At 42.1% G+C, this 25,182-nt stretch overlaps 1 protein-coding gene across 1 annotated transcript; it reads left to right on the top strand.

The window, feature by feature from the left end:
• The first annotated feature begins 684 nt into the window (after positions 1 to 684).
• Positions 685 to 8,880, top strand: LOC111978879 (ras-related protein Rab-8A-like). The gene is made up of 7 exons (XM_024009118.2): positions 685 to 838; positions 1,577 to 1,637; positions 2,060 to 2,120; positions 2,228 to 2,305; positions 2,456 to 2,545; positions 5,298 to 5,414; positions 5,552 to 8,880. The coding sequence occupies exons 1-7, from the start codon at positions 715 to 717 to the stop codon at positions 5,639 to 5,641; spliced, it is 621 nt and encodes a 206-aa protein (XP_023864886.1). The 5' UTR covers positions 685 to 714; the 3' UTR covers positions 5,642 to 8,880.
• The last annotated feature ends 16,302 nt before the right edge of the window (positions 8,881 to 25,182 follow it).

Here is a 25,182-nt window from a genome sequence, read left to right as displayed (position 1 = left end):
ACCCACACAGACAGTGTGGTGAATAACAACCTTAGGAAGCTGAAGAAATTTGACTTGGCCCCTGAGACCCTCACAAACTTTTACAGATGCACAATTGAGAGCATCCTGTCGGGCTGTATCACCACCTGGTACGGCAACTGCACCGACCGCAATCACAGGGCTTTCCAGAGGGTAGTGCGGTCTGCCCTACCCATCACTGGGGCCAGCATTCCAGAGTTGCCTCTTCATTGTTGACGTTGAGACTGGTGTTTTGTGGGTACTATTTAATGAAGCTGCCAGCTGAGGACTTGTGAGGCGTCTGTTTCTCAAACTAGACACTCTAATGTACTTGTCCTCTTGCTCAGTTGTGCACCGGGGCCTCCCACTCCACTTTCTATTCTGGTTAGAGTCAGTTTGCACTGTTCTGTGAAGGGAGTAATACACAGCGTTGTACGAGATCTTCAGTTTCTTGGCAATTTCTTGGCAAAAATGTTTGAATGGTAGTGTATATATTTCTTTATATAAAAAGAAAAGTATCTGCATTCACCCCAAACAGTAGGTGGCGACAATACCCTTTTTTGGGGGATGTCATTGTAAATAAGAATTTGTTCTTGACCGACTTTTCTAGTTAAATAGAAATAAATAAAACCTTAAGAAGAAGAAACGTCCGTGACCCGGAACTACTTATTTATCCTTGCCGGCTTCACAGCGGGTGGGATTTCCGCAATATCAAGTATGGCGAAGACATACGATTATTTGTTTAAATTACTGTTAATCGGAGATTCTGGTGTCGGGAAGACATGCGTGTTGTTTAGGTTCTCAGAGGATGCATTTAACTCCACATTCATCTCCACCATAGGTAGGTGTGACTTTGGTTAGCCACACAATTTCATGTTTACAAAACGTCTCATCACCACATAAAGCAGCTAGCTTATTAGCCTTTGATTATTGAGTAACGGACTAAATAAAGTTAGTTAGCTAACGTTCTATAATCACATTGATTAAAGTGTAAAGTTACAATGCCATTGACGTTATCTGTAGTACATAGCTATATCTTATCCAAACATTTAAGCTATCATTAGCTTTACAGCTAGCTAGTTAAATTTAAGTAGATACTGTAGATTGTTAGCCTGTTTTTTTAACTTTATGAACTTTCTATAGTTTACTAATTGTTAGCGCCAGTAGATAACATCAGCTATCTTTAAATCCGCCAGCTAAATCCAAATGTTAGTGTAGCTACGGGTCAAATATATTTCTAACTAACTCAAGATAGTTAATCTGTGTCGTTTATAGCGGGAGAAAATGAAACATAGTGGGCAGTAACATGTATTTGCATATTTCCGTTAGAGAGCTTCTTCTGTGAAGTGGGCGTGTGCAGAACATAATTCATGGCGTATTATCCAGCTAGTTAAGAATTCGGCTAGTTTACCCTGGATGCTGTTGATGCCACATATCATAAACATGAACCTTTTACCTTTTTTATTGTATAGGAAGTTGTAGATGTAACTGTATGCTCCTAGAGATGAGTCATACCTAGCCATTAAGCACAATAGTATCTAATTTCATATTCCCTGCCCCTTTTATTATTCTCCTGTAGGAATTGACTTTAAAATTAGAACAATAGAACTAGATGGCAAGAAGATAAAGTTACAGATATGGTAAGTTGTGTCCTTTTCATGCACTTCTCCTTGAGCGTCAACTGCTTTTCATACAGAGAGAATGAGAAGGGGTAGGCTTAGGCTACGCCCCGAAGGATTTTGCCTTGCAGTTATTTTTATTTATTTAACAAGGCAAGTCAGTGAAGAACAAATTCTTATTTACAATGATGGCCTACACCGGCCAAATTCAGACGACGCTGGGCCAATCCCTATGGGACTCCCAATCACGGCCGGTTGTGATACAATCTGGATTCGAACCAGGTTGTCAGTAGTGACGCCTCTAGCACTGAGATGCAGTGTCTTAGATCACTGTGCCACTTGGAGCCCATACAGAGAGAATGAGCGTTGTATAGCTAGGTAACTATCCTGGAGGATATGAATAATGTCCATGTAATTCAGCTGATTGTTGTTGTCTTTTGCAGGGACACAGCAGGACAGGAGCGTTTTCGAACAATCACAACAGCATACTATAGAGGAGCAATGGTGGGTAAACACATCTTTCTTCTTCCTCGAGGCATTGACTCAACATTGAAGATTTTATTTCCGGTTTTCCATCCTCTGACGTTTCATTGTCTTGCATCTCTCTGCAGGGTATCATGCTAGTCTACGACATCACCAATGAAAAGTCCTTTGAAAACATCAAGAACTGGATACGTAACATAGAGGAGGTATGTTTGCTTACATTTCTATTGTATGATATTCTATTCTAAATACGACCCAGATACTGACTGACTAGTAGTTCTCTAGTTTAATCTGTCAAAGTCAACAGTATGTAGTATTTGTATCCTAGTATTAAACCACTTTTGTCTTCTCCATAGCATGCATCGGCTGATGTTGAGAAGATGGTCCTTGGTAACAAATGTGACATCAATGACAAACGGCAGGTGTCCAAAGAAAGAGGAGAGAAGGTGAGTTTTGCTGCAATCATGTAATGAATCACAAGTTCAGTTCTTCTGGTTGTTACTGTACAGCCTAAATGGCTTGGATGATGTAGAGCAGTGGTCACCAACCTTTTCTCAGTCAAGATCACTTTTGCAGTCAAAAAGCAAGCTGAGATCTACTGCTTTTTTACATTAACCTCACACAAATAGTTTTTTAGTAATGAGGTTTGGGCAGTAGGCCTAATTCACAGCATATTGGCTATATGATTGGCCTGCCAATATTGTTATGGTCAAATCACGATGTCAGTGATCTTCAGGTCAAAAATGCGGCGCTCTAGAAAGATGCCTGAGTTTCCGAATTGGATGCCCGTTCAAAATTATTTTTGCCAACCGCTTCTCACGGTCCCTGCTCTCTCCTTCCTTTCCTCCGGTGAGACTGACCAGAGAGAAGGGACACTGTCTTCCACCTGATGGTGAAACTCGAGTCGCACCGCATCTGCCTCATGCACAAATTCCTGTTGTTCCTATGACCAGAGAAAGTGAAATATTCCTTATTATTAAAATCGACATGACGAGCTGCTAATAATAATTAAACACAAGGCTATCAATTCTTGGCTACTCATTCATTGCAGCTGCAGCCCGAGCGGAAGTACGAAGAAGCGCGTTTTGTAATAGTGTTGAATAAAAACTGTGACAGTCCTGAATATGAACTTAAACATGAACTCACTCATAAAAACAGCAGCTCTTTGCTGAATTCGTTGACAGTCTCTCTGTAGTCATGGTTTTAAAAGTTGTTAAATCTTACGCAGGTTAGTAGCCTATTAAACTTGGCTGTGGCCAGGGTCATGGAAGCTCTGTAGCCACGGTGATTTGAGCTATCTGATTGGGCAGGACTTTTGAATCAAGTTCACCTACTGGCAACAGCTCAATACGATCGCGATCGACCGGTTGGCGACCACTGACGTAGAGCATTGTGGTCTGCCATGTTGTGTAGGTACATAAAAAATAAAAAAAATGATAGAAACTGACGATAGTAACTAGGATGACGATAGTAACTAGTAACACACACATGACGATAGTAACTAGGATTGACGGTATCCAGATTTTCATGTCATCATACATCCTTCTCTCATCCCAGGATTTACGGTATTACCGGCTTAGTACACAAGGGGGCGACAAAAATGCAAAAAAAGACCATTGGTCGTCTATACCAGAATGCTAACATAATTAGCACAAGTAATAGTGAATTTCCATGGAGACTGCTTGCTAAATATGTTATCAAATGAAAATAAACAAATTGTAATGACAGGCAATCAGCTCATAAAGTTATACATAAATAGGTAGGAGCTACCAAATGTCTGCTTGTCTGAAGGAAGAACTGTACTGGCTCTGGTGCAGCATGTGCACACACTGTGTCTGTCTGTCTGGAGTGGCTAGGGCAACAGGCCTGCCTGTTCTGGTTAGAGAAGAGGGTGGAGGAGCAGACGGGCCAAGAACAGAGAGGAGAAAAGACACAAGAAAATCAAGATAGCAGTGGCAGCTGTACATATAATTCATCCAAAGGGCTTTGACTTCTCAAACACGGCAGAAAGATAACACTATATGATGCCTCGTCTCCTTTTACTCCCCCCCCCCCCCCCCTTCTCTGCCCCGAACGGGCAGGATTAGTCAACGCGTCTAAGTTTAACTTGCTAGTTAACACAGAATTCTGTGTTTGTCACGCAGAAAAAAAACGGGACTAGCTGATCGTAAAAGCTGATCTAAAATGCTTCATATTGTAATTCCTGCTCGACACATTTTTGCTTCAGTTGCACTTCTCCGCTCTGGTGAGAATTCACGAACAGGCATTCTATCAGCAGACCACGCTCTGACTGATGTGTAGCTGCTTTTCTCTGGTCTTTTCTAGGTGTATCATACTTTTCTCCTGTAAAATGCAAGATTAACTTTAAGAAATACATTAGGAAATGTAACTGGCTACATTCTTTCTATGGAAAACAGAAATATGATGGCCATGCATCATATTTGCCAAAAGAGCTTGCTTTTTCATTCTAAGCTCATTTATTTGTGTGGCTGCCAGCCATATAGCGCTGCAATTCTGTTGTCATCTGATGAAAATGAAGCTATTTTCTGCCGAATGTGTTGCACTAATGTATTCTCTGTGAAAGAACTACCGTTGCACGCCCCTGATCACTCTATTGAAGCAAGAAAAACACTGACTTTCAATATAAAATGTGACCCGTCAATACACAGCTGGACTCACCTGCTACCACTTTCTCCCGTTTTGCTATTTACAAACAAACACTTCATTGGCTCAACTGTTCTGGTGAACTACGATAAGCTTCATAATGTAAAATAATGTGACCGGTGAAATAAAGAATGCTATCTGCTTTATCTCCTAATGCACAAGTTGACTGCAGGTATTTACTTAAGTAGCTACAAATCTTAAAATGTATTGAAAAACTTGAGATAAATAGTTTTGACTGTATTCAAAAAACATTCAGTGGCTATTTCCAAATACACCAGTATATGGCATACGGCCCAAGCCTAATAGTAACATTAGCCTGGTAATAACCACTGAAATCATTACAAAACCAATGGAAAACAAAGGCTACAGTTTCAGAAAGCATCAGATATGGCAAAATTGATGGATAGAGGAATTATCCCCCACAACTTTCCGCGGCAAGGCAGGGCGAACCTCCAGACTTCGTTGAAGACACGGGCAAAATAAATCCTGATGTGCCTGATGTAGAGTCAAAGCATTACTCCCTTCTTTTCTCAGCTGGCGTTGGAGTATGGTATCAAGTTCATGGAGACCAGTGCAAAGGCCAATATCAATGTGGAAAATGCCTTTTTGACACTTGCACGAGACATCAAATCGAAGATGGACACAAAATTGGTGAGTTCAACCTCCCTTTCTTCCACTTTTCCATATGAACAATAGATTATAGTTCAACAATGACTTAGGTTTTAAGAAGGAACTTTAAGAATGTCAACATTTTTTTTAAAGTTTCAAATAAACTGTCTTTGTTCCAGGAGGGCAATAGTCCCCAGGGGAAAAGCCACGGGGTGAAGATCTCTGAGCCCCAGAAGAAGATCAGCTTCTTCCCCTGTGCCCTACTGTGAGGACCAGACCAAGGTTTCATCCTAAATGGAACCCTATTCCCTATTTAGTACACTACTTTTGACCATGGCTTATAGGGCTCTGGTCAAAAGTAGTACGCTATGTTGAGAATAGGGTGCTGTTTGGGCCTTGCCTGCCCATCCCTGGCTGGGGCGCTGACTAGCTGGACACAACTGGACTGTGCTTGCTCCCAGCACCCCCTCTCCTTCTACCTATTTTCTTCAACCTGTCCCAATTCGCTCCCAACCTCTTCCCCTTGGACCTAACCTTTTAGATGTTTGTGCATCTGAAGTGTTTGGATAAGCAGTTTAGTGTTGGAGCTTCCACCATATTGTTTACACCTTACAGATCTGAACATTGAAGACTTAGGACCAACGGGAATTGGTAGGGAGAGAATTGGGAATTGCCTCCCTCCCTGTCCTCCTCTCCAAACATCATGCTCAAGGGCAGGTTGACTACTCCACGTCTCCCATTCACAACGTCCCCATGATACCTGGTGATGCTGCAGTTCTTCCAGCTCGCTCACCAAGCTCGAGTTTCTCTCTCCGCGAATTCAGACAGACTGATCAACCGGTGAACCACTTGTTTTTCAAAACTTTGTTCAAATATAATTTCACACAAAAGATGGACTCTTCCTTCCTTCTGTTTGACATTGGTCTCTCTACGTATATAAAAATTTTCACACTCACTCACCTGGATGCACAACTGCCAAAGTTGGAGCCCCACATACTTCCCTGTTAGAGTAGCTTGAATAACCTCAGAGGTTTGGGTTAGGGAACATGATGTGGATCTTTAGATGATTTTTACTCCCTAGCCACATTGTTAACATGATCCAGATTCTGATAGGCTTTTTTTGGTTTGATGGAACAGAGTTGTTACATGAATGATGAAATATGCCTTGAAGATGCACAATCTTTCAGGAAAGAGTGATGCCTAAATCCTTTGATTATTCAGACTAAAAGAAAGACACAATTTGTTCAATTTTGCATTCCATTCTGTTTTCCGTTTAAGACGATCATTTAGTGCTACAGTACTCTAAACATGAGATGTTTGAATTGCAACAAGCCGCTTTCTCTGAATGTTCTTGTGCTGTAGCTATTCCACTGTTGTTTGACTTGTTTACTGCCAGTCCCTGGTCTTTTTTCTTCCGGCTTGAGAACGTTCACACACGAATGTCCTTGAAGGTTTACCTCTTAAGACAAGGCCCGGGACTACATTCCAGCTCTACAGTGTTTCTTCTCTAGAACACTATTGTGTCAAATTTGTTGAAATGTAATATTGTACAGAGTTGACACTTAGGAATTAGGTTGTCTTTTCAGACGCACCCATAGTGTGTTTTGTTTTCAGTCAGGGCAGCACGGCAACAACATCCATTCATGAGATCTGGTTTATCCCCAGCTGTATGACATCTCTGAACAGGGGTGTGTGTCTGTCTGTCTGCTAGTACAAACCGCAATGTTACAGTGTGGACAGACAAACAAACAGGTTCCAATCCTTGCACTTTACCAGTAACCTGTGTGTAGTCTGTGCCAAGTGATTATTTCGCAATACAAGACGAGCATTTTATTTTGGTTGGATTATGGCATTTCTGATCTATTTGATTGGATTATGGTAATGAGTGGTAGATACTTTGTCCATACCTTAGATAATATATGAATTCTATTAGACAATTATTGCACCTTTTTATAACTGGCTTTCTATCCTTTTCTACTTTTAATTTGTGTTCTACGGTTTAGGGCCTGTGTTCACAAATGTCTCAGAATATGAATGCTGATCTAGAATCAGGTACTCCCTCTTATTTGTTATGATTTAAAAGGCAAAACTGATCCTAGAATAGCATTCCTGCTCTGATACGCTTGATACATGCGGGCCCTGGCATCAGTAAAGAAATCCTACATTGTCATGGTGGTTGTTCCAACAATAATTTGTTATGGTATGGTGTTTACAGTTGCAGTTGTATGCTTCTGCCCTGACAGATTTGAGTATACTCCGTATGTGATGATCTCTTGGCTTATGAAGTCAAGTTAAAACCAGTCAACTTCACCAAGTTTTTGGTTTGTTGTGGTATGTCCTCTGTTTTGTTTGTCCTTTTGGTCAGAACCTTGTCTGACAGCTAGGTGGCACCATATCACCAGCTGACACTGTTATAACATGGGAATAATACATTGCGTGTTCTAACAGCAAGAACATATCCTTAGTATGCACTGACAATTCCATTAAGATGCTGTGTAATGTTTTGGAAATGGAAGGAAAAATGTGCATGTGTTATGTAAAAAATGTTGCTTTGTTGATCTATACCATCGAGTCCTCTTTACCACAGACTTTCCAGTTTTCCACTTCCTGTTATTTTACATGTCTGGGTGCCAGTCTGTTTGTGCTATCATGCCAACTCCTTTATCCTAGCCTGCACTTATCTATATCTACAACTGTACTGGGACCTAATATTGCACCCTCCTCTAAACCACTTAATAATCACTAATACTCAGTCTTTTCCAGTTTGGAGCAAGCCTGATCCCACATCTGTCTGTGCTCTTGTCAATTCCATGACTGTCATTGTCAAGCCATTGCAAGTGTTTGACATGAGAATTCCAGGAGTTGGCAAGAGAGCAGAAACAGGCTTTCACCCAGCTAGTTTGAAGCTATGCATTATGACATTTGGACCTCTCCATTTTTGTGTATGTCTGTTATTTTGAGAGTTCTATATTTGTGAAATGGTTGTCCCACATATGTCATACATTCTTCCTTTAAAAACCTGTCTCTTGATGTGAAACTCGATGACGCTCTTATTGAAAGAGTATGGACTTGTTTGTCTTGCCTTGAGCCAAGCATATGACCAACTTATACTTGTTTTTCCCCTTCTATTTTTGGTACTTTGAATGCAATGATATGCTAGATTTTTAGTGATACTGAAGATGGGTAGACCGAGGTTGGCACAAAGGAGAGATTACTGTTTTCTTTCTTTTGGTAGCTTTAATCTAACAGTAAAATGTGTTATCCATGTCTCCTTGTTCTTTCTGTCAGTAAAGGTGTGAATTCTGATTTTCTCCATTGACATCAATGCATGACTAAGTGAAAATGCCGGATTAGGAAAAGTTAGGATTCACCCCTAAATGCATATCAAGAGCACATTTTCATTCCATTGTCGATTGCGAGATACACCGGGAGAATCAAATAACGTAAGTTACATTTTGAAAGAAACTGTTGTAAGTACGTCATGTAAAAAAATAAATAATAATGTCTACTTTAATTGTACTGTACTTTCTAAAATCATACTGAAATTGATCTGCAGTTTTGGAGATATCTGTGCTTTTGATTTAATATAATAATATTCTTTAAAAAATTGTGATTTTGTATTTATTTTATTTTAAATGACTGTTACAGGCCTTATTTACTGGAAACTAAACGGGGGAGGGGATGACCAAAACAGGGAGGGACTACCTGAACTTTTGGTTGTTCTCTCTCATTTTCATTGCAAAACCTTTGCCTATGGTGTGTGTGCACTAATGAGTGACTACATACATTGTGGATAGGGACTATTGAGTGTCTGTTGAACAAATGAGTTTACAATGGAGTGTATATGCGTCCATGACACAGATGCCTCTCCCTCCATTACTTCTCTATGTTTCAGTGAAATATCGCGGCAGATGTTTCTATAGGCTGCTGTAACTGAGCCCCGGTAGACGAGAATACAAATCTACTGTTGGTCATCATAGTTAAGGAGCCCAATCCTGATAGCTATAGGAGTTAGATCTTTGTAATATACTATTTAGCTGCAATAGCAGGTCAGCTGCCAATGTACTTGGATAAAAACACAAGACTCTGGGCTGGCCTACATTGCCATGAAGAAACAAGAAGGCCCACACATACAACATGTTCATACAACATAATTTAGAGAATGTTTACAGTGCGTTCAGAAAATACTCAGACCCCTTGACTTTTTCCACATTTTGTTACATTACAGCCTTATTCTAAAATGGCTAAAATAAGAAGGGTTTTCATCAATGTATACACAATACCCCATAATGACAAAGTAAGTTTAAAAAAATGTTTGCAAATGTATTGAAAATAAAAAACATATCTTATTCACATAAGTAATCAGACACTTTGCTATGAGACTCTAAATTGAGCTCAGGTGCATCCTGTTTCCATTGATCATCCTTGATGTTTCTACAACTTCATTGGAGTCCACCTGTGGTCAATTCAATTAATTGGAAATTGTTTGGAAAGCACACACCTGTGTAGCTAAGGTCCCCTAGTTGACAGTGCATGTCAGAGCAAAAACCAAGCCATGAGGTCGAAAGAATTGTCCGTAGAGCTCCGGGACAGAATTGTGTCGATGAAAAGATCTGGGGAAGGGTACCAAAACAGTAATGCACCATTGAAGGTCCCCAAGAAAACAGTGGCCTCCATCATTCTTAAATGGAATAAGTTTGGAACCACCAAGACTCTTCCTAGAGCTGGCCGCCCGGCCAAACTGAGCAATCTGGGGAGAAGGGCCTTGGTAAGGGAGGTGACCAAGAACCTGATGGTCACTCTGGAGAGGGGAGAGCCTTCCAGAAGGACAACTGTCTCTGCAGCACTCCACCAATCAGGCCTTTATGGTAGAGTGGCCAGACGGAATACACTCGTCAGTAAAAGGCACATGACAGCCCGCTTGGAGTTTGCTAAAAGGCCTCAGACCATGAAAATCAAGATTCAACTCTGGCCTGAATGTCAAGCGTCACATCTGGAGGAAACCTGACACCATCCCTACAGTGAAGCATGGTGGTGGCAGCATCATGCTGTGGGGATGTTTTCAGTGGCATGGACTGGGAGACTAGTCAGGATAGAGGGAAGATGAACGGAGCAAAGTACAGAGAGATCCTTGATGAAAACCTGCTCCAGAGCACTCAGGACCTTTGGGGTGAAGGTTCACTTTCCAACAGGATAACAACCCTAAGCACATCGCCAAGACAACACAGGAGTGGCTTCTGGACAAGTCTCTGAATGTCCTCGAGTGACCCAACCAGAGCCCGGACTTGAACCCGATCGAACATCTCTGGAGAGACCTGAAAATTGCTGTACAGCGACGCTCCCCATCCAACCTAACAGAGCTTGAGAGGATCTGCAGAGACAAATGGGAGAAACTTCCCAAATACAGGTGTGCCAAGCTTGTAGCGTCATACCCAAGAAGACTTGAGGCTGTAATCGCTGCCAAAGGTGTTTCAACAAAGTACTGAGTAAAGGTCTGAATACTTATGTAAATGTTATTTCATTTTTTATAAATTAGCAAAAAAATCTAAAACATGTTTTTTGTGTTGTAATCATGGGGTGTTTTGTGTAGATTGATGAGGGGGAAAAAACTATTTAATCAATTTTAGAATAAGGCTTTAACCTAACAAAGTGGGAAAAGACAAAGGGTCTGAATACTTTCCGAAGGCACTCTAGATAGATCCAAGGTGGACTCCAATGTAATTCTTCCTAAAGTGTATTTTTCATTGCTAGTGTTTATGGCATACTCTTTAGTCTTCATATCCTATCCTATGGAAGGTACTTTGGGAATAAAGACAACATACATGTTAGAAAACAGCTTTTTGACTTACCTGGCTAAATAAGAACTGTACAGGAAACCTGGACTAAAAAAGCATGCTCAATGGATCGTTTGTTATCCAGGACTGGGCTAAATCTGTGTATGAAAACCAGCCCTCAAAATAACAAGTATGAAGTTATGGCTCGTTATTTCCCCATTATGTATCAGGAAAAACTCATGGCTCTAACCAGTGGTGATTTTAGTATGTAAATCTTGGTGGGGAAACCTCCCCCCCAAATGTTTTTTGCACTATAATGGTGACAAACAGTGCCCACAAACTGTTAGGGCCTACATAAAGCTTGTCCCAACAGCAGAGTCCCAACAACGTATCACTGCTACACCTGGCTATCAGTGGAACCTTGTCTGGCAGTGAAACAGTTCATTCAGCCTCATTTGCTGCCTTTTAAAAAACATAGCCACTATGGCTGACTTGCTTAAACAAATATGGTTTCTGCTGACAATTGAGATTTACAAACTATGGCATAAGGGGACGAAGAGCAGATAAGAGGCAATCCGTAATTTTGATTAAGACATTAAAGAGTGAGCTAGGAGAGACGTAGTCAATATAGCTATTTGTTCAGCACTTTTGAAATGTACAGCGACATAATTCAGAACATGGGCAGTTCTTACAGTGTTCTCCCTGTACACCAGGTCAGAACCGTGAGATAAATAAAGGTTTGATGTAATTTTACCTGTGGCCAATAACCTTGTTCCTTCGTGGATCGACACTTCTAATGTAACTCTATGGCAGCACCCAAGGGGCTTGAATTTTCGAGCTCTCCCCGTAGATTTTACGGTGACGTAATGTCCCCATGAGTGATAGAACACTGAGCTAATCACGGCGCTACTAGAAGACATTAACAACTCCTACGCTCTGTATTTTCCACCGCCTGCACCATCACCACAGAGATCACTGAGCTAGGCTGCATTTTGGAGTTCCCTTACTCAAGAAAGCGACAAAAGAGACCATGTTTATTAACTCAATGTTTTATTGATTTTTGTTTAATTGTTTGCAAACTGATATGTGATACGTATTAATGTCAAAATAACATGCAAAACAGGCAACTTTTTGAATGACGGGTTGCCACTGGCTCTAACTATGAAGGCACTCTGCACACCAGACAGACCTGAGGAAGTCTGGTGTGCGGAAAATCTCACACACCATCCGCACCTTGTCCTCCATCTGCTCATTCCGCTTCAGCTTGTTTAGGGTCTTCTCCAGGTCAGACATACACAGGAAGTTATTGTTGAAGTCTGAGAGGAAAGCAGGAAGAACAGAGTAAGCTAGGTAGTCTACTAGTCTCAAGGACTTTGTCTGTTTTCACTTAGCCAATATGTATGCACTAAGTCCTGGTTTGATGTCGTGACCTTTGTTGATTGTTTCTCTTCAATGAGGTTGTTAACCCTGTCAGTCAGGCCACAGAGGTGATGAAAGGGTCTAATCAACAATTGTGACTAGAAGCTGTCATTGTATAATACTGTATATGATGTATGACTGATGACTATGTATGATGACTAGGTTGTTTACTGTATCATATTTCCATGTTCCTGAACATAACCAACAAACCTCATATGAGAGAAAAGGCCAGTTCACACGCTTTTACTTTTTTTTCGTCCAGTAGCTAAGCCTTTCTGAATGGAGCTTTCCTGCATTTTCTTTTATGAATGAATGGCTGAAAATGTTAATTGACCCATGACTGTGGTCTCCGCTCCACCGCCTGCGGTGAAACATCTTTATCTGTCATCGCCGGTTAATTAACCGGTATGGTTCCACAAACCATACAAGGCCTTTTTTTGTACAGCCAGGCTACATGTACACTGAGTGTACAAAACATTAGGAATGTTCTTTCCATAACATAGCTTTCACCTCCTCAGTCTATGATCCCTTATTGATGTCACCTGTTAAATCCATGTCAATCAGTGTAGATGAAAGGGAGGAGACAGGTTAATTAAAGAAGGATTTCTAAGCCTTGAGACAATTGAGACTTGTGTATGCGTGCCATTCAGAGGGTGAATGGGCAAGACAACAGATTGAAGTGCCTATGAACGGGGTATGGTAGTAGGTGCCAAGCGCACCAGTTTGTGTGAAGAACTGCATTGCTGCTGGGTTTTGCACGCTCAACTGTTTCCCGTGTGTATCAAGAATAGTCCACCACCCAAAGGACATACAGCTGGCCAGTGGTTGAAATAGGGTAATTGATAAAAGAGGCCACATGAGGCTGACACTTTGTGTAGAGCACTAGATGGGCTACAGTTAGTCAACTGACAGTCCAGTACAACATTGGTGCCCAAAGACCCATAAAAGAAGGCACAACTCGTCTTACCTTGACACAAATGGGGTATGGCAGCTGACGACTTGAGTTCTACTTCTTTCAGCACAAAACAAGAAACTGCCTGGTATGATGAATCCCGGTTTCTGCTGTTTCACGCTGATGGGAGGACTAGGGTATGGAGAAAAGGCTGCTAGTGGTGGTGTGGGTGTGTTTTCATGGCACACATTGGGCCCCTTGATAAAAGTGGGGCAACGTTTGAATGTCGCAGGATATCTGAACATCATTGTCCCATAATGCCCCATGCCACAAGGCTAGGATTGTCCAGGAATGGTTCCACGAACATGAGTGAATTCAGCTTCCTGCAGTGGCCTGCCCAGTCACCAGATCTCAATCCAATTGATTATCTGTGGGATGAGATGGAACGAGCTATTCGGAGTAGATTCACTACAGCCAACTTGACACAACTGTGGGAAGCATTGGCGTCAACTTGGGCCAGCATCCCTGTAGAATGCTTTCGACACCTTGTAAAGTCCATGCCCTGACGAATTGAGGCTTGTCTGAAGGCAAAAGGGTTGTCACTCAATATTAGGAAGGTGTTCCTAATGCTTTGTACACTCAGTGTATATACACAGTGTGTTCGTATTCATACCCCTTGACTTTTTCCACATGTTTTGTGTTACAGCCCAAATTCAAAACGTACTAAATATATTTTCTCACCAATCTACACACAATACCCCATAATGACAAAGTGGGAAAGACATTTTTGCAAATTTATTGAGAATGAAATACAGAAACATCTAATTTATATAAGTATTCACATCCCTGAGTCAATACTTTGTAGAAGCACCTTTGGCAGTGATTACAGCTGTGAGTCTCTAAGCACTTTCCACACCTGGATTGTGGAACATTTGCCCATTTGATTATTTTCAAAGCTCTAGTCAAGCTCTGTCAAATCATTGCTAGACAACCATTATCAGGTCCTGCCATAGATTTTCATGTAGATTTAAGTCAAAACTGTAACTTGGCCACTCAGGAACATTCACTGTCTTCTTGGTAAGCAACTCCAGTGTAGATTTGGCCTTGTGTTTTAGGTTATTGTCTTGCTGAAAGGTGAATTAATCTCCCAGTGTGTGGTGGAAAGCAGACTGAACCAGGTTTCCTGTGCTTAGCTCCATTCCGTTTTCTTTTTATACTGAAAAACTCCCCGGTCCTTAACGATTGCAAGCATACCAATAATACGATGCAGCCATCACTCTGCTTGAAAATCTGGAGAGTGGTACTCAGTAATGTGTTTTTTTGGATTTGCCCCAAACATAACACTTTTTTATTCAGGACAAAAACCTAAATGCTTTGCCACATTTTTGCAGTATTGCTTTAGTCCCTTGTTGAAACAGGATGCATGTTTTGGTATATTTTATTCTGTACAGGCTTTCCTCTTTTTCCTCTGTCAATTAGGTTATTATTGTGGAGTAACTACAATGTTGCTGATCCATCCTCCGTTTTCTCCTATCACAGCCATTAAACTCTGTAACTGTTTTAAAATGTAATAACTCTACCTACATGTACATATTACCTCAATTATCTCAACACCTGTGCCCCTGCACGTTGACTCTGTACCGGTACCCCCTGTATATAGCCCCGCTATTGTTATTTACAGCTGCTCTTTAATAATTTGTTATTCTTGTCTCTTACTTATTTATTTATTATTTTTTAACATTTTCATTCTGTTTCACTTTTTTGTAATGTTTTTTTATTATTAAAATGTTTTTTTATAGGTATTTTCTTAACTGCTTTGTTGGTTAAGGTCTTGTAAGTACCTGTTCTATTCGGCGTACTTGACAAATTCGATTTGATTTGCTTTGAAAGTCACCATTGGCCTCATGATGAAATCCCTGAGCGTTTTTCTTCCTCTCCGGCAACTGAGTTAGGAAGGACGCCTGTGTCTTTGTAGTGACTGGGTGTATTGATACACCATCCAAAGTGTAATTAATAACCACACTGTTTAAAGGGATATTCAATGTATGCTTTCGATTTTTTTTTTTACCCACCTACCAATTCCCTTCTTTGCGAGGAATTGAAAAACCTCCCTGGTCTTTGTGGTTGAAATTCACTGCTTGAATGTGGGACCTTGGAGATATTTGTCCAGTATATGTGAGGTACAGAGATTAGGTAATTAAAAAATCATGTTAAACACTCTTATTGAGTCCAAGCAACTTATTATGTGCTTGTATGACTTGTAAAACACTTTTTATTGAGGCTTGCCATAACAAAGGGGTTGAATAATTATAGACGCAATAACTTCTTTTCATTTTTTCATACTTTTTAAAAACGTTGACATTATGTGTCACAATGCCACAATCTCAATTTAATCCATTTTAATTTCAGGCTGTAACACAACAAAATGTGGAAAAAGTTGAGGGGTGTGAATACTTTCTGAAGGCTGCCTGGACTCCTCTATAATGCCCTTATCAATCATTCACAACCTTTTGGTCCTCCAAGCGTGGTTATTATACTCTACATCTATAGCCTCTGCTCCAGCTGCTCACCTCCATGGCTACAAGAATGAGGCCCTTTTTGTAAGTTGCTTCTTAATAGTTATCCATGACCATAGTCCATAGACTTTAATTAGTATTTGAACCCAGGTCTGATCCCATCTTCTATGGACTTTGTCTTGGACATTGCTTTGTGTGTCTGTTTGCTAAGTAACTTCCCTTTCTATGATTGACTAGACAATATGAATTTTGGCCCACTGACTGTCGATTTATTTTAAATGTGTAGTAGGCATTCAGGTCTCGTGGAGACATCTCACTCAGCAATGAGAACTTATCTAGGAAGTCATCCAGAGTCATGTTTCCTTCTCCGTCCTCTGAGAAAACCTAAGCGATCCTCTGGCGGAATGGGTTGTCCTGAGGAGAGACACGTCTGTGTTAGTTCACTGTGCTAAAGCCTTGGCATTAGCTCAGGGAGCTAACACAAGTCAGCACGCTTCTGTTTGAGAGATGCAACATTGTTACTGGACCTAGGTCATTGCGTTAGCCTGGTGAGATAAAACCTTGGCATTAGCTTGGGGAGCAAACATAAGTAAGCAAGCCTCTGAAATGTGTTGTCCTGAGAAGAGACCAAACACTGGTACTGAAACAGGATTTTAACCTGGATTCCCCTGCATGTTTGTGTTAGCTCACTGAGATAAAGCCTCATTAGTTTGGGGAGCTAACACAAGTCAACGATACTTAGTTGGAGAGAGCAAACCCTGTGACTAACACAAGATTTGAACTTTAACACAGCTGTGTTAGCTCACTGAGCTAAAGACTTGGTAATATTGCGGAGAGTTAGTCCTGAAGATTTGTGTTAAGGCAAGGATCACTAAACCACCTCCGGCTACTATACAACCTCTATGAGGAACAGGAAATAGCCAAGAGGAGTACAGGGCTTGAAGGGCATCTCCCTTTCACTCAGGTGCCACAACAACAGACCTGAGGGCACTGATATCAGTTGTTTCTGCTTTGTTCAATTGTAGGAGGAACGTGTGTGTGTGTGTGTGTGTGTGTTGGTGTGTGTGTGTGGTGTGTGTGTGTGTGTGTGTGTGTGTGTGTGTGTGTGTGTGTGTGTGTGTGTGTGGTGTGTGTGTGTGTGTGTGTGTGTGTGTGTGTGTGTGTGTGTGTGTGTGTGTGTGTGTGTGTGTGTGTAAAGATGAGCATAATAGACCCAATCGTACCAAATGTGCCCTATAGGTCCTACTGGCCTCTTTCAAGTTTAATAGAGTCAGGTAACACATATACGCTCAGAGGCTGTCAATTAGTTGGTCAGGAAGTTAATCCTTGGTCGCAAATGGGTCTTCCAAATGGACAATGACCCCAAGCATACTTCCAAAGTTGTGGCAAAATGGCTTAAGGACAACAAAGTCAAGGTATTGGAGTGGCCATCACAAAGCCCTGACCTCAATCCTATAGAACATTTGTGGGCAGAACTGAAAAGCATGTGCGAGCAAGGAGGCCTACAAACCTGACTCAGTTACACCAGCTCTCTCAGGAGGAATGGGCCAAAATTCACCGAACTTATTGTGGGAAGCTTGTGGAAGGCTATCCGAAATGTTTGACCCATTTTAAACAATTTAAATGCAATGCTACCAAATACTAATTGAGTGTATGTAATCTTCTGAATGTGATGAAAGAAATAAAAGCTGAAATAAATCATTCTCTCTACTATTATTCTGCTATTTCACATTCTTAAAATAAAGTGGTGATCATAACTGACCTAAAACAGGGAATTTTTACTTTGATTAAATGTCAGGAATTGTTGAACTGAGTTTAAATATATTTGGCTAAGGTGTATGTAAACTTCCGACTTCAACTCTAGCTATGGGATTGTATAGTCTGCGAGCATGCCTTGGAAACAGTACATGTCCTATACATTTAGATGGTATTTTGTAATTAACTTTAAAATAAGTCATATCATTTGATGACAGGTGGATATTCAGTAGTTTTGTGTTGACTGCCTTTTCCTAATCTGAAGGAGACATGGTTGGCCTACGCCCAGAGCCCCAGACAGAACCGCACATCAAGTAAAGATTATTCACATGGTAATCTAAAGCGCTAGCAAATGAACAGGGGACATCTGGAATATTTACATTTAAAAAAGGTGAGCAAATATTTTCTTACCATGTTAATTAATGTTTGGATAAGTACGAGTGACAGTTATGGTAAAATTTGACAAAAGGTTTCTAACAATTGAAAATATGATTATTGTTGTTAATTTCTCAATTTGTGAAATTGTGAAAGTCGGTTATGTTTTTTTACATTCTATAGCTTATTCTTATTCTTATTCCGAATGGTTGCAAGTTCAAATCCCCGAGCTGACAAGGTACAAATCTGTCGTTCTGCCCCTGAACAGGCAGTTAACCCACTATTCGTAGGCCGTCATTGAAAATAAGAATTTGTTCTTAACTGACTTGCCTAGTTAAATAAAGGTAAAATAAAAATTCTATGGTATTAAAATGATCCTTATGGTCAGGTAGAAATAATAAACCATATCCTGTATCTTGACCTTGATGCCTCCCAGCTGTAATGGCTCTTCTCTGGCTGCTGAGGACATAAAGAGGGATGCCCAGAACGATGCACAGAGACCCAGGCAGGGGCAGAGCCATGGAACTCAGAGCTCTTACCATGCTATCAGCCACCTCAGGAAGAATGTCTTTGTGGTCCTCACTGTGGCTGCAGCCATAATAGGGAAGTGAAATTAAATCTTCAAAACACAGAGCTCACATTTCTCTTTATTGTATAATATATACAATTCAATTATAAATGTTTCTATATTATATTGTACTGTATATTGTATTCAGAGAATTAAACTGAAATTCCAATTCAATAACTGAAAAAATGACATACATTTTCAATGATTTCTCAATAAAAATTCAAATCACTTCCTGAATTGAGTGACTTCAATTTGTTTATTGTTAGTTTATTTCTCTCTAGGAGTTGGTCTGTGTTTTGCTCTGCGCTCCCGGGACATGACGGCCAGAGACATTAAATATTTATCTTTTCCTGGAGAGCTGCTGATCAGGATGCTGCAGATGCTGGTGCTTCCTCTCATCGTCTCCAGTCTTGTCACAGGTAAAGGAAGTGCACATGCCCACTCATGCGCGCATGCAATTACACACGTACCCATGCACGCAATCACATCCTATTATTAGACTACTATTTCAGCCATTCCTTGGTTTCTATCTTCAATGGATTAGTTCTCTGGACAATAAAGCATCATGGAGGGGTGTTCAGGCTATCATCTACTACACAATCATCGCTGTGTTCACTGGCATCATCCTGGTGATAATACACCAGCCAGGGAAAGGCACCAGGGCTGCAACACTACCCTCTGGTGGCATCATTAAGACGGTGCAGACTCTAGACTCCTTCATGGATCTGGTCAGTTAAAGAACTGTTTGGATTTTTTAAACATGTTTTCACAGATTTGTGAGTGACATGAGCCTGCCTACCTTTTAATATTCCTATTTTTAAAGGTGATTCGTCATTCACAGGGCGATCAATGTTTCCCTGGTCAGCTCATGTTGTTAGGGGAAAAACTCCTGACAAAATAATTGATCATGTTGTAGTAAATCTAAAAGTAAGTAGAGGGTTAAGCATCTATTTTCCACATGTATGTATGTATTTTGTTGAGCGCTTATTGTCAATGTTGCTCACCAAATGGTTGTTTTTCTTCTAGAAACATGTTCCCTTCTAATCTGGTGGAAGCCTGTTTCAAACAGGTGAGGTCAAGCCTTTTCTTTTCCTGTATCTCAAAAGGCCCACCAAGATTAGGATTATTTGATGATTTACATATCTCTTTTCATGGGAAAATCAACGAGTAACATTAACATAAATCTCTATCAATATCCATCTAGCATAAAACCCTTTACTCCAAGAGAATCTCCAAGAAGAACATAACCTCCTCCACCCCAGACAGCCCCACAGAGGAACAGGGGATGGACATGATGGATATTTCTAAGTGACCCCAAACTTTTCAACGGTAGTGTACATTAAAAGAAGATTAAAGTGATAAAATGTTATTGTAAAGACAGCAAAGTAGAATACTTAAATAGAGTAGTGATAGAGTAAATAATGATTTTTAGCGCAAATAAAAGATGAAGTAAAACTACACAGTGAGAATCATGTTGTAATACCAAAGTAATAACACAGTTGCGATGTCAAAATCGACCTTTGAGTGTGTTCTCCAGAGCAGCAGCACGGCGGCCATCATTAGTGAACAGCGCTAGCGTGGTGGTGGTTCCTGCCTGAAACGAAACAAACGACCTTCTGATCCATCTGGCTTCCTCCTAGGGTCTACACTGTCACCAGTAGACCCAGGTTACTGCCCTCTTCAACCATCCAGGATCAAACCTTTATAGGGAGAGGGATGTGGTGGTTCGGGAATGGGTGGGTGGCTGGGTGGGTGGGTGGGTGGGCGGGCGGGCGGATGAGCGAGTGAATTATTGAATGAATTACAGCTTGTGTGATGGTAAACACCGCCCAGCCAGTGGAGTGGACAGGGATCAGTCTAGAAGACTACAGCTTCTTACCCTTCGTTATGTTCATTTTGCTGCAATCTATGAGCTGGTAGACACTGACCTGTAAAGGGAAAGAATGGATTCACTTAGCTAATACTTTTGGGAAGATAAGGAACAGTTGAGTCTGTGCAGTCTAAGGAGTTGAAGGACAGTGCATGTCTGCCTAAGAGAAACAATTTAGTAACTTACCTGACAGAAGTGATGTCTGTTGGAGGCCTGGGGCTGCAGTTTGAAGAGAGGTAACTCAGCAGTTAAAACCTTCTCACACCTGGCCACTGTGGATAAATTGAACAGGTTCCACTTGTTCATTGTGCACTGTATGGGAGAAGGATGCGTATTGTCAAGATGAGAACGCAACAAAAGTTTCCTGATGATAGATACATTTTGGACCTACTACCCGTGCATAATTTCTGTGTGTAATTTCTGCGTGAAAGACAAATAATTTCAATCATTGTATGAAGTGAATCATACATAGTGGCAGGTAGGTATAACAGAGACGATCTATCGCCAATGTATTAACGAGGTTAAAATCGTACGTTTGTCGAAGAAACTGCAAACTGTATTCCCCCCAGAAGGTAGGAGTCCTTGGTAACGTCGTCCACATCTCCGACCGTGTTGTACAGGTCGAGCATGTACTGAGGCGGCTGCTTATCGTCCTTGAGGAGAGGAGGGTCCTCCATACCAAAAACCTCCAGGAGCCTCTTGATAGCAGCTGAACGCACTTCTTCAGATTTGTTCTCCATGGAAAAGGGATTTTCCAAATGTAGTGATGGTTTTGCAATAGCCAAGCCCACTAACGTGGCAATGATCATGGCAACAGGTAAAATCTCAGAGTGGTGGTGCATTATTATTGTTGTGGGTCCTTGAAGCATCAGTGTCTTGTCCTCCAGCAGTCGAAGTCCAAGTGACTGGAGAGCTTTGGATGCCCCAAGTTTTTATCAAATGCTCCAGCATTGGCTACAGTGTTCTTAAACCCTCGGACAACAACCATAAAAAAATAATGCTCTTCCGTCGCAAATGTAAATCAACAATCAGCGATTGTAAAGGAAGGCTAATTTGACAAGGTGTGAACCCGATTGTAGATTTCATTCAAACGTTCCTCTCAACGTCTGATGAGAAAAAAAATCATGTTTTCATGATCACTACATAGTGATCCAAGATGGCGTAGCAGTGTAGACGTGTATTTTTTAGTGCTCTCGTGCACATTGTATTTTTTCGTACTTCTTGTATATATTTATAAAAAAAAATTCTATCTCTTTTCGATTTTCAATTCGATTATACCTTCCGGTAACCTACCTCACCCAATGTGGTACGGAATCGCTATCATTTTTTATCTTTGGAACACATCCACGAACCCCCAGTAGCTAACCAGCTACAAGCTACCAGCTACAAGCTACTTAGCCATTTTTAACCGATGCTAGCAGCTTTTACCGTTGGAACTGTGGAACACATTCAAGAACCCCCAGTAGCTAACCAGCTACAAGCTACCAGCTACAAGCACTTAACCATGTTTTAACCGATGCTAGCAGCTTTACTTTCGGCACAGACACCAGCCCTGTTATTAGCCTGGATATTAACTCCACACATTTAACAGCATCGGACTGTCTCTCGACAACAACGCCGGATCCCTGCCGTAATCCCTGAGCCACTATTCTGATCCTCACAGCTAGCCTGCAGCTAACGCAGCTAGCAACAGCTAGTGCCACTGCTACGAAGCTAGCATCAGTTAGCAAACACAATCACAATCACAACCTCTCTCTCGCCATCCGGCCTGGATTCTCTGTCGACACGTCCACATCTGGTCGGCAGACGAATACCCCATCCGCTGTACCCTCAACCGGCCTCCGTCTGAGCAGACCCCCTTCGTCTGAGCAGACTCACCCCCCCGGGCTACTAACTTTAAACACCGCGTGCTAGCTTAGCGGCGACTTCCCTGCTCCATCTACGGCTGCCCCCTGGACACTATGATCACCTGGCTACATAGCTGATGCCTGCCGGACTGTCCATTAATTTACGGTACTCCATTCTGTTATTATTGTGTTTTATCTGTCGGCTCTGTGTTTTAACCAGGCTCTGTGTGTAGTTAATCCGACCCTCTCTGCCTAGTCGTCGCCATTTTTACCTGCTGTTGCTGTGTTACTGACTAGCTGCTGTTATCTCACCTGTTGTTTTAGCTAGCTCTCCAATCAAGACCTGCAATCACTTTATGCCTTACTGTATGTCTCTGCCAAATATCAATATGCCTTGTATACTGTTGTCAGGCTAGTTATCATAGTTATCATTGTTTTGGTTTGCAATGGACCCCGTAGTTCCACTCTCCGTACTCTGATACCCCCTTCGTCCCACCTCCCACACATGCGGTGACCTCACCCATTGAGACCAGCATGTCCAGAGATACAACCTCTCTTATCATCACACCAGTGCCTGGGCTTGCCTCCGCTGTACCCGTGCCCCACCATACCCCTGTCTGCACATTATGCCCAGAATCTATTCTACCACGGCCATAAATCTGCTCCTTTTTCCCTTGTCTCCAACGCTCTAGGCGACCAGTTTTGATAGCCTTTAGCCGCACCCTCATCCTACTACTCCTCTGTTCCTCGGGTGATGTGGAGGTTAACCCAGGCCTGCATGTCCCCAGGCACCCTCATTTGTTGACTTCTGTGACGAAAAAGCCTTGGCCTCATGCATGTCAACATCAGAAGCCTCCTCCTAAGTTTGTCTTACTCACCGCTTTAGCACACTCTGCCAACCCTGATGTCCTTGCCGTGTCTGAATCCTGGCTTAGGAAGGCCACCAAAATTTCTGAGATTTCCATACCCAACTATAACACTTTCCGTCAAGATAGAACTCGCAAGGGGGAGGAGTTGCAATCTACTGCAGAGATAGCCTGCAAAGTTCTGTCATACTTTCCAGGTCTATGCCCAACAGTTCGAACTTCTAATTTTAAAAATTAATCTCTCCAGAAATAAGTCTCTCACTGTTGCCGCCTGCTACCGAGACCCCCCTCAGCTCCCAGCTGTGCCCTGGACACCATCTGTGAATTGATCGTCCCCATCTAGACTTCAGAGTTTGTTCTGTTAGGTGACCTAAACTGGGATATGCTTAACACCCGGCAGTCCTACAATCTAAGCTAGATGCCCTCAATCTCACAAAATCATCAAGGAACCTACCAGGTACAACCCTAAATCCGTCAGCATGGGCACCCTAATAGAACATTATCCTGACAACCTGCCCTCCAAATACACCGCTGCTGTCTTCAATCAAGATCTCAGCGATCACTGCCTCATTGCCTGTATCCCGCTGCGGGTCCGCGGTCAAACGACCACCCTCATCACTATCAAAACGCTCCCTAAAACACTTCTGCGAGCAGGCCTTTCTAACGACTGGCCCGGGTACCTGGATGGATATTGACCTCATCCCGTCAGTTGAGGAGGCTGGTCATTCTTTAAAAGTTACTTCCTCACCATATTAGACAAGCATGCTCCGTTCAAAAATCAGAACTAAGAACAGATATAGCCCTGGTTCACTCCAGACCTGACTCGTCGGACCAGCACAAAAACATCCTGTGGCGAACTGAATAGCATCGAAGACCCACGCGATATGCAACTGTCAGGGAAGTCAGGAACCAATACACGCAGTCAGTCAGGAAAGCAAAGGCCAGCTTTTTCAAGCAGAAATTTGCATCCTGTAGCTCTAACTCCAAAAAGTTCTGGGTACTGTAAAGTCCATGGGAGAACAAGAGCACCTCCTCACGCTGCCCACTGCACTGAGGCTAGGTAACACGGTCACCACCGATAAATCCGTGATGATCGAAGACTTCAACAAGCATTTTCAATGCTGGCATGCCTTCCTCCTGGCGACTCCAACCTTGGCCAACAGCCCCCCCCCCCCCCCGCTGCTACTCGCCCAAGCCTCCCCAGCTTCTCCTTTACCCAAATCCAGATAGCAGATGTTCTGAAAGAGCTGGAAAACCTGGACCCATACAAATCAGCTGGGCTTGAACAATCTGGACCCCCTATTTCTGAAACTGTCGCCGCCATTGTCGCACCCTATTACCAGCCTGTTCAACCTCTCCTTCGTATCATCTGAGATCCCAAGGATTGGAAAGCTGCCGCGGTCATCCCTCCTTCAAAGGGGAGACACCCTGACCAAACTGTTACAGACTATATCCATCCTGCCCTGCTATCTAAGGTTTCGAAAGCCAAGTCAAACAAACAGATCACTGACCATCTCGAATCCCACCGTACCTTCTCCGCTGTGCAATCCGGTTTCCGAGCCGGTCACGGGGCACTTCAGCCACGCTAAGGTACTAAATGATATCATAACCGGCAATCGAAAAGTGCTGCCGTCTTCATCGACCTGGCAAAGGCTTTCGACTCTGTCAATCACCATATCTTATCGGCAGACTCAGTAGCCTCGTTTTTCTAATGACTGCCTTGCCTGGTTCACCAACTACTTTGCAGACAGAGTTCAGTGCGTCAAATCGGAAGGCATGCTGTCCGTCCTCTGGCAGTCTCTATGGGGGTACCACAGGGTTCAATTCTCGGGCCGACTCTTTTCTCTGTATATATCAATGATGTTGCTCTTGCTGCGGGCGATTCCCTGATCCACCTCTACGCAGACGACACCATTCTGTATACTTCT

This window comes from Salvelinus sp. IW2-2015, linkage group LG19 (assembly GCF_002910315.2).
Source record: "Salvelinus sp. IW2-2015 linkage group LG19, ASM291031v2, whole genome shotgun sequence".
NCBI classification, from domain to species: domain Eukaryota; kingdom Metazoa; phylum Chordata; class Actinopteri; order Salmoniformes; family Salmonidae; genus Salvelinus; species Salvelinus sp. IW2-2015.
The sequence above is the reverse complement of the archived record's forward strand: the minus strand, read 5'-3'. Positions and strand labels throughout refer to the sequence as shown.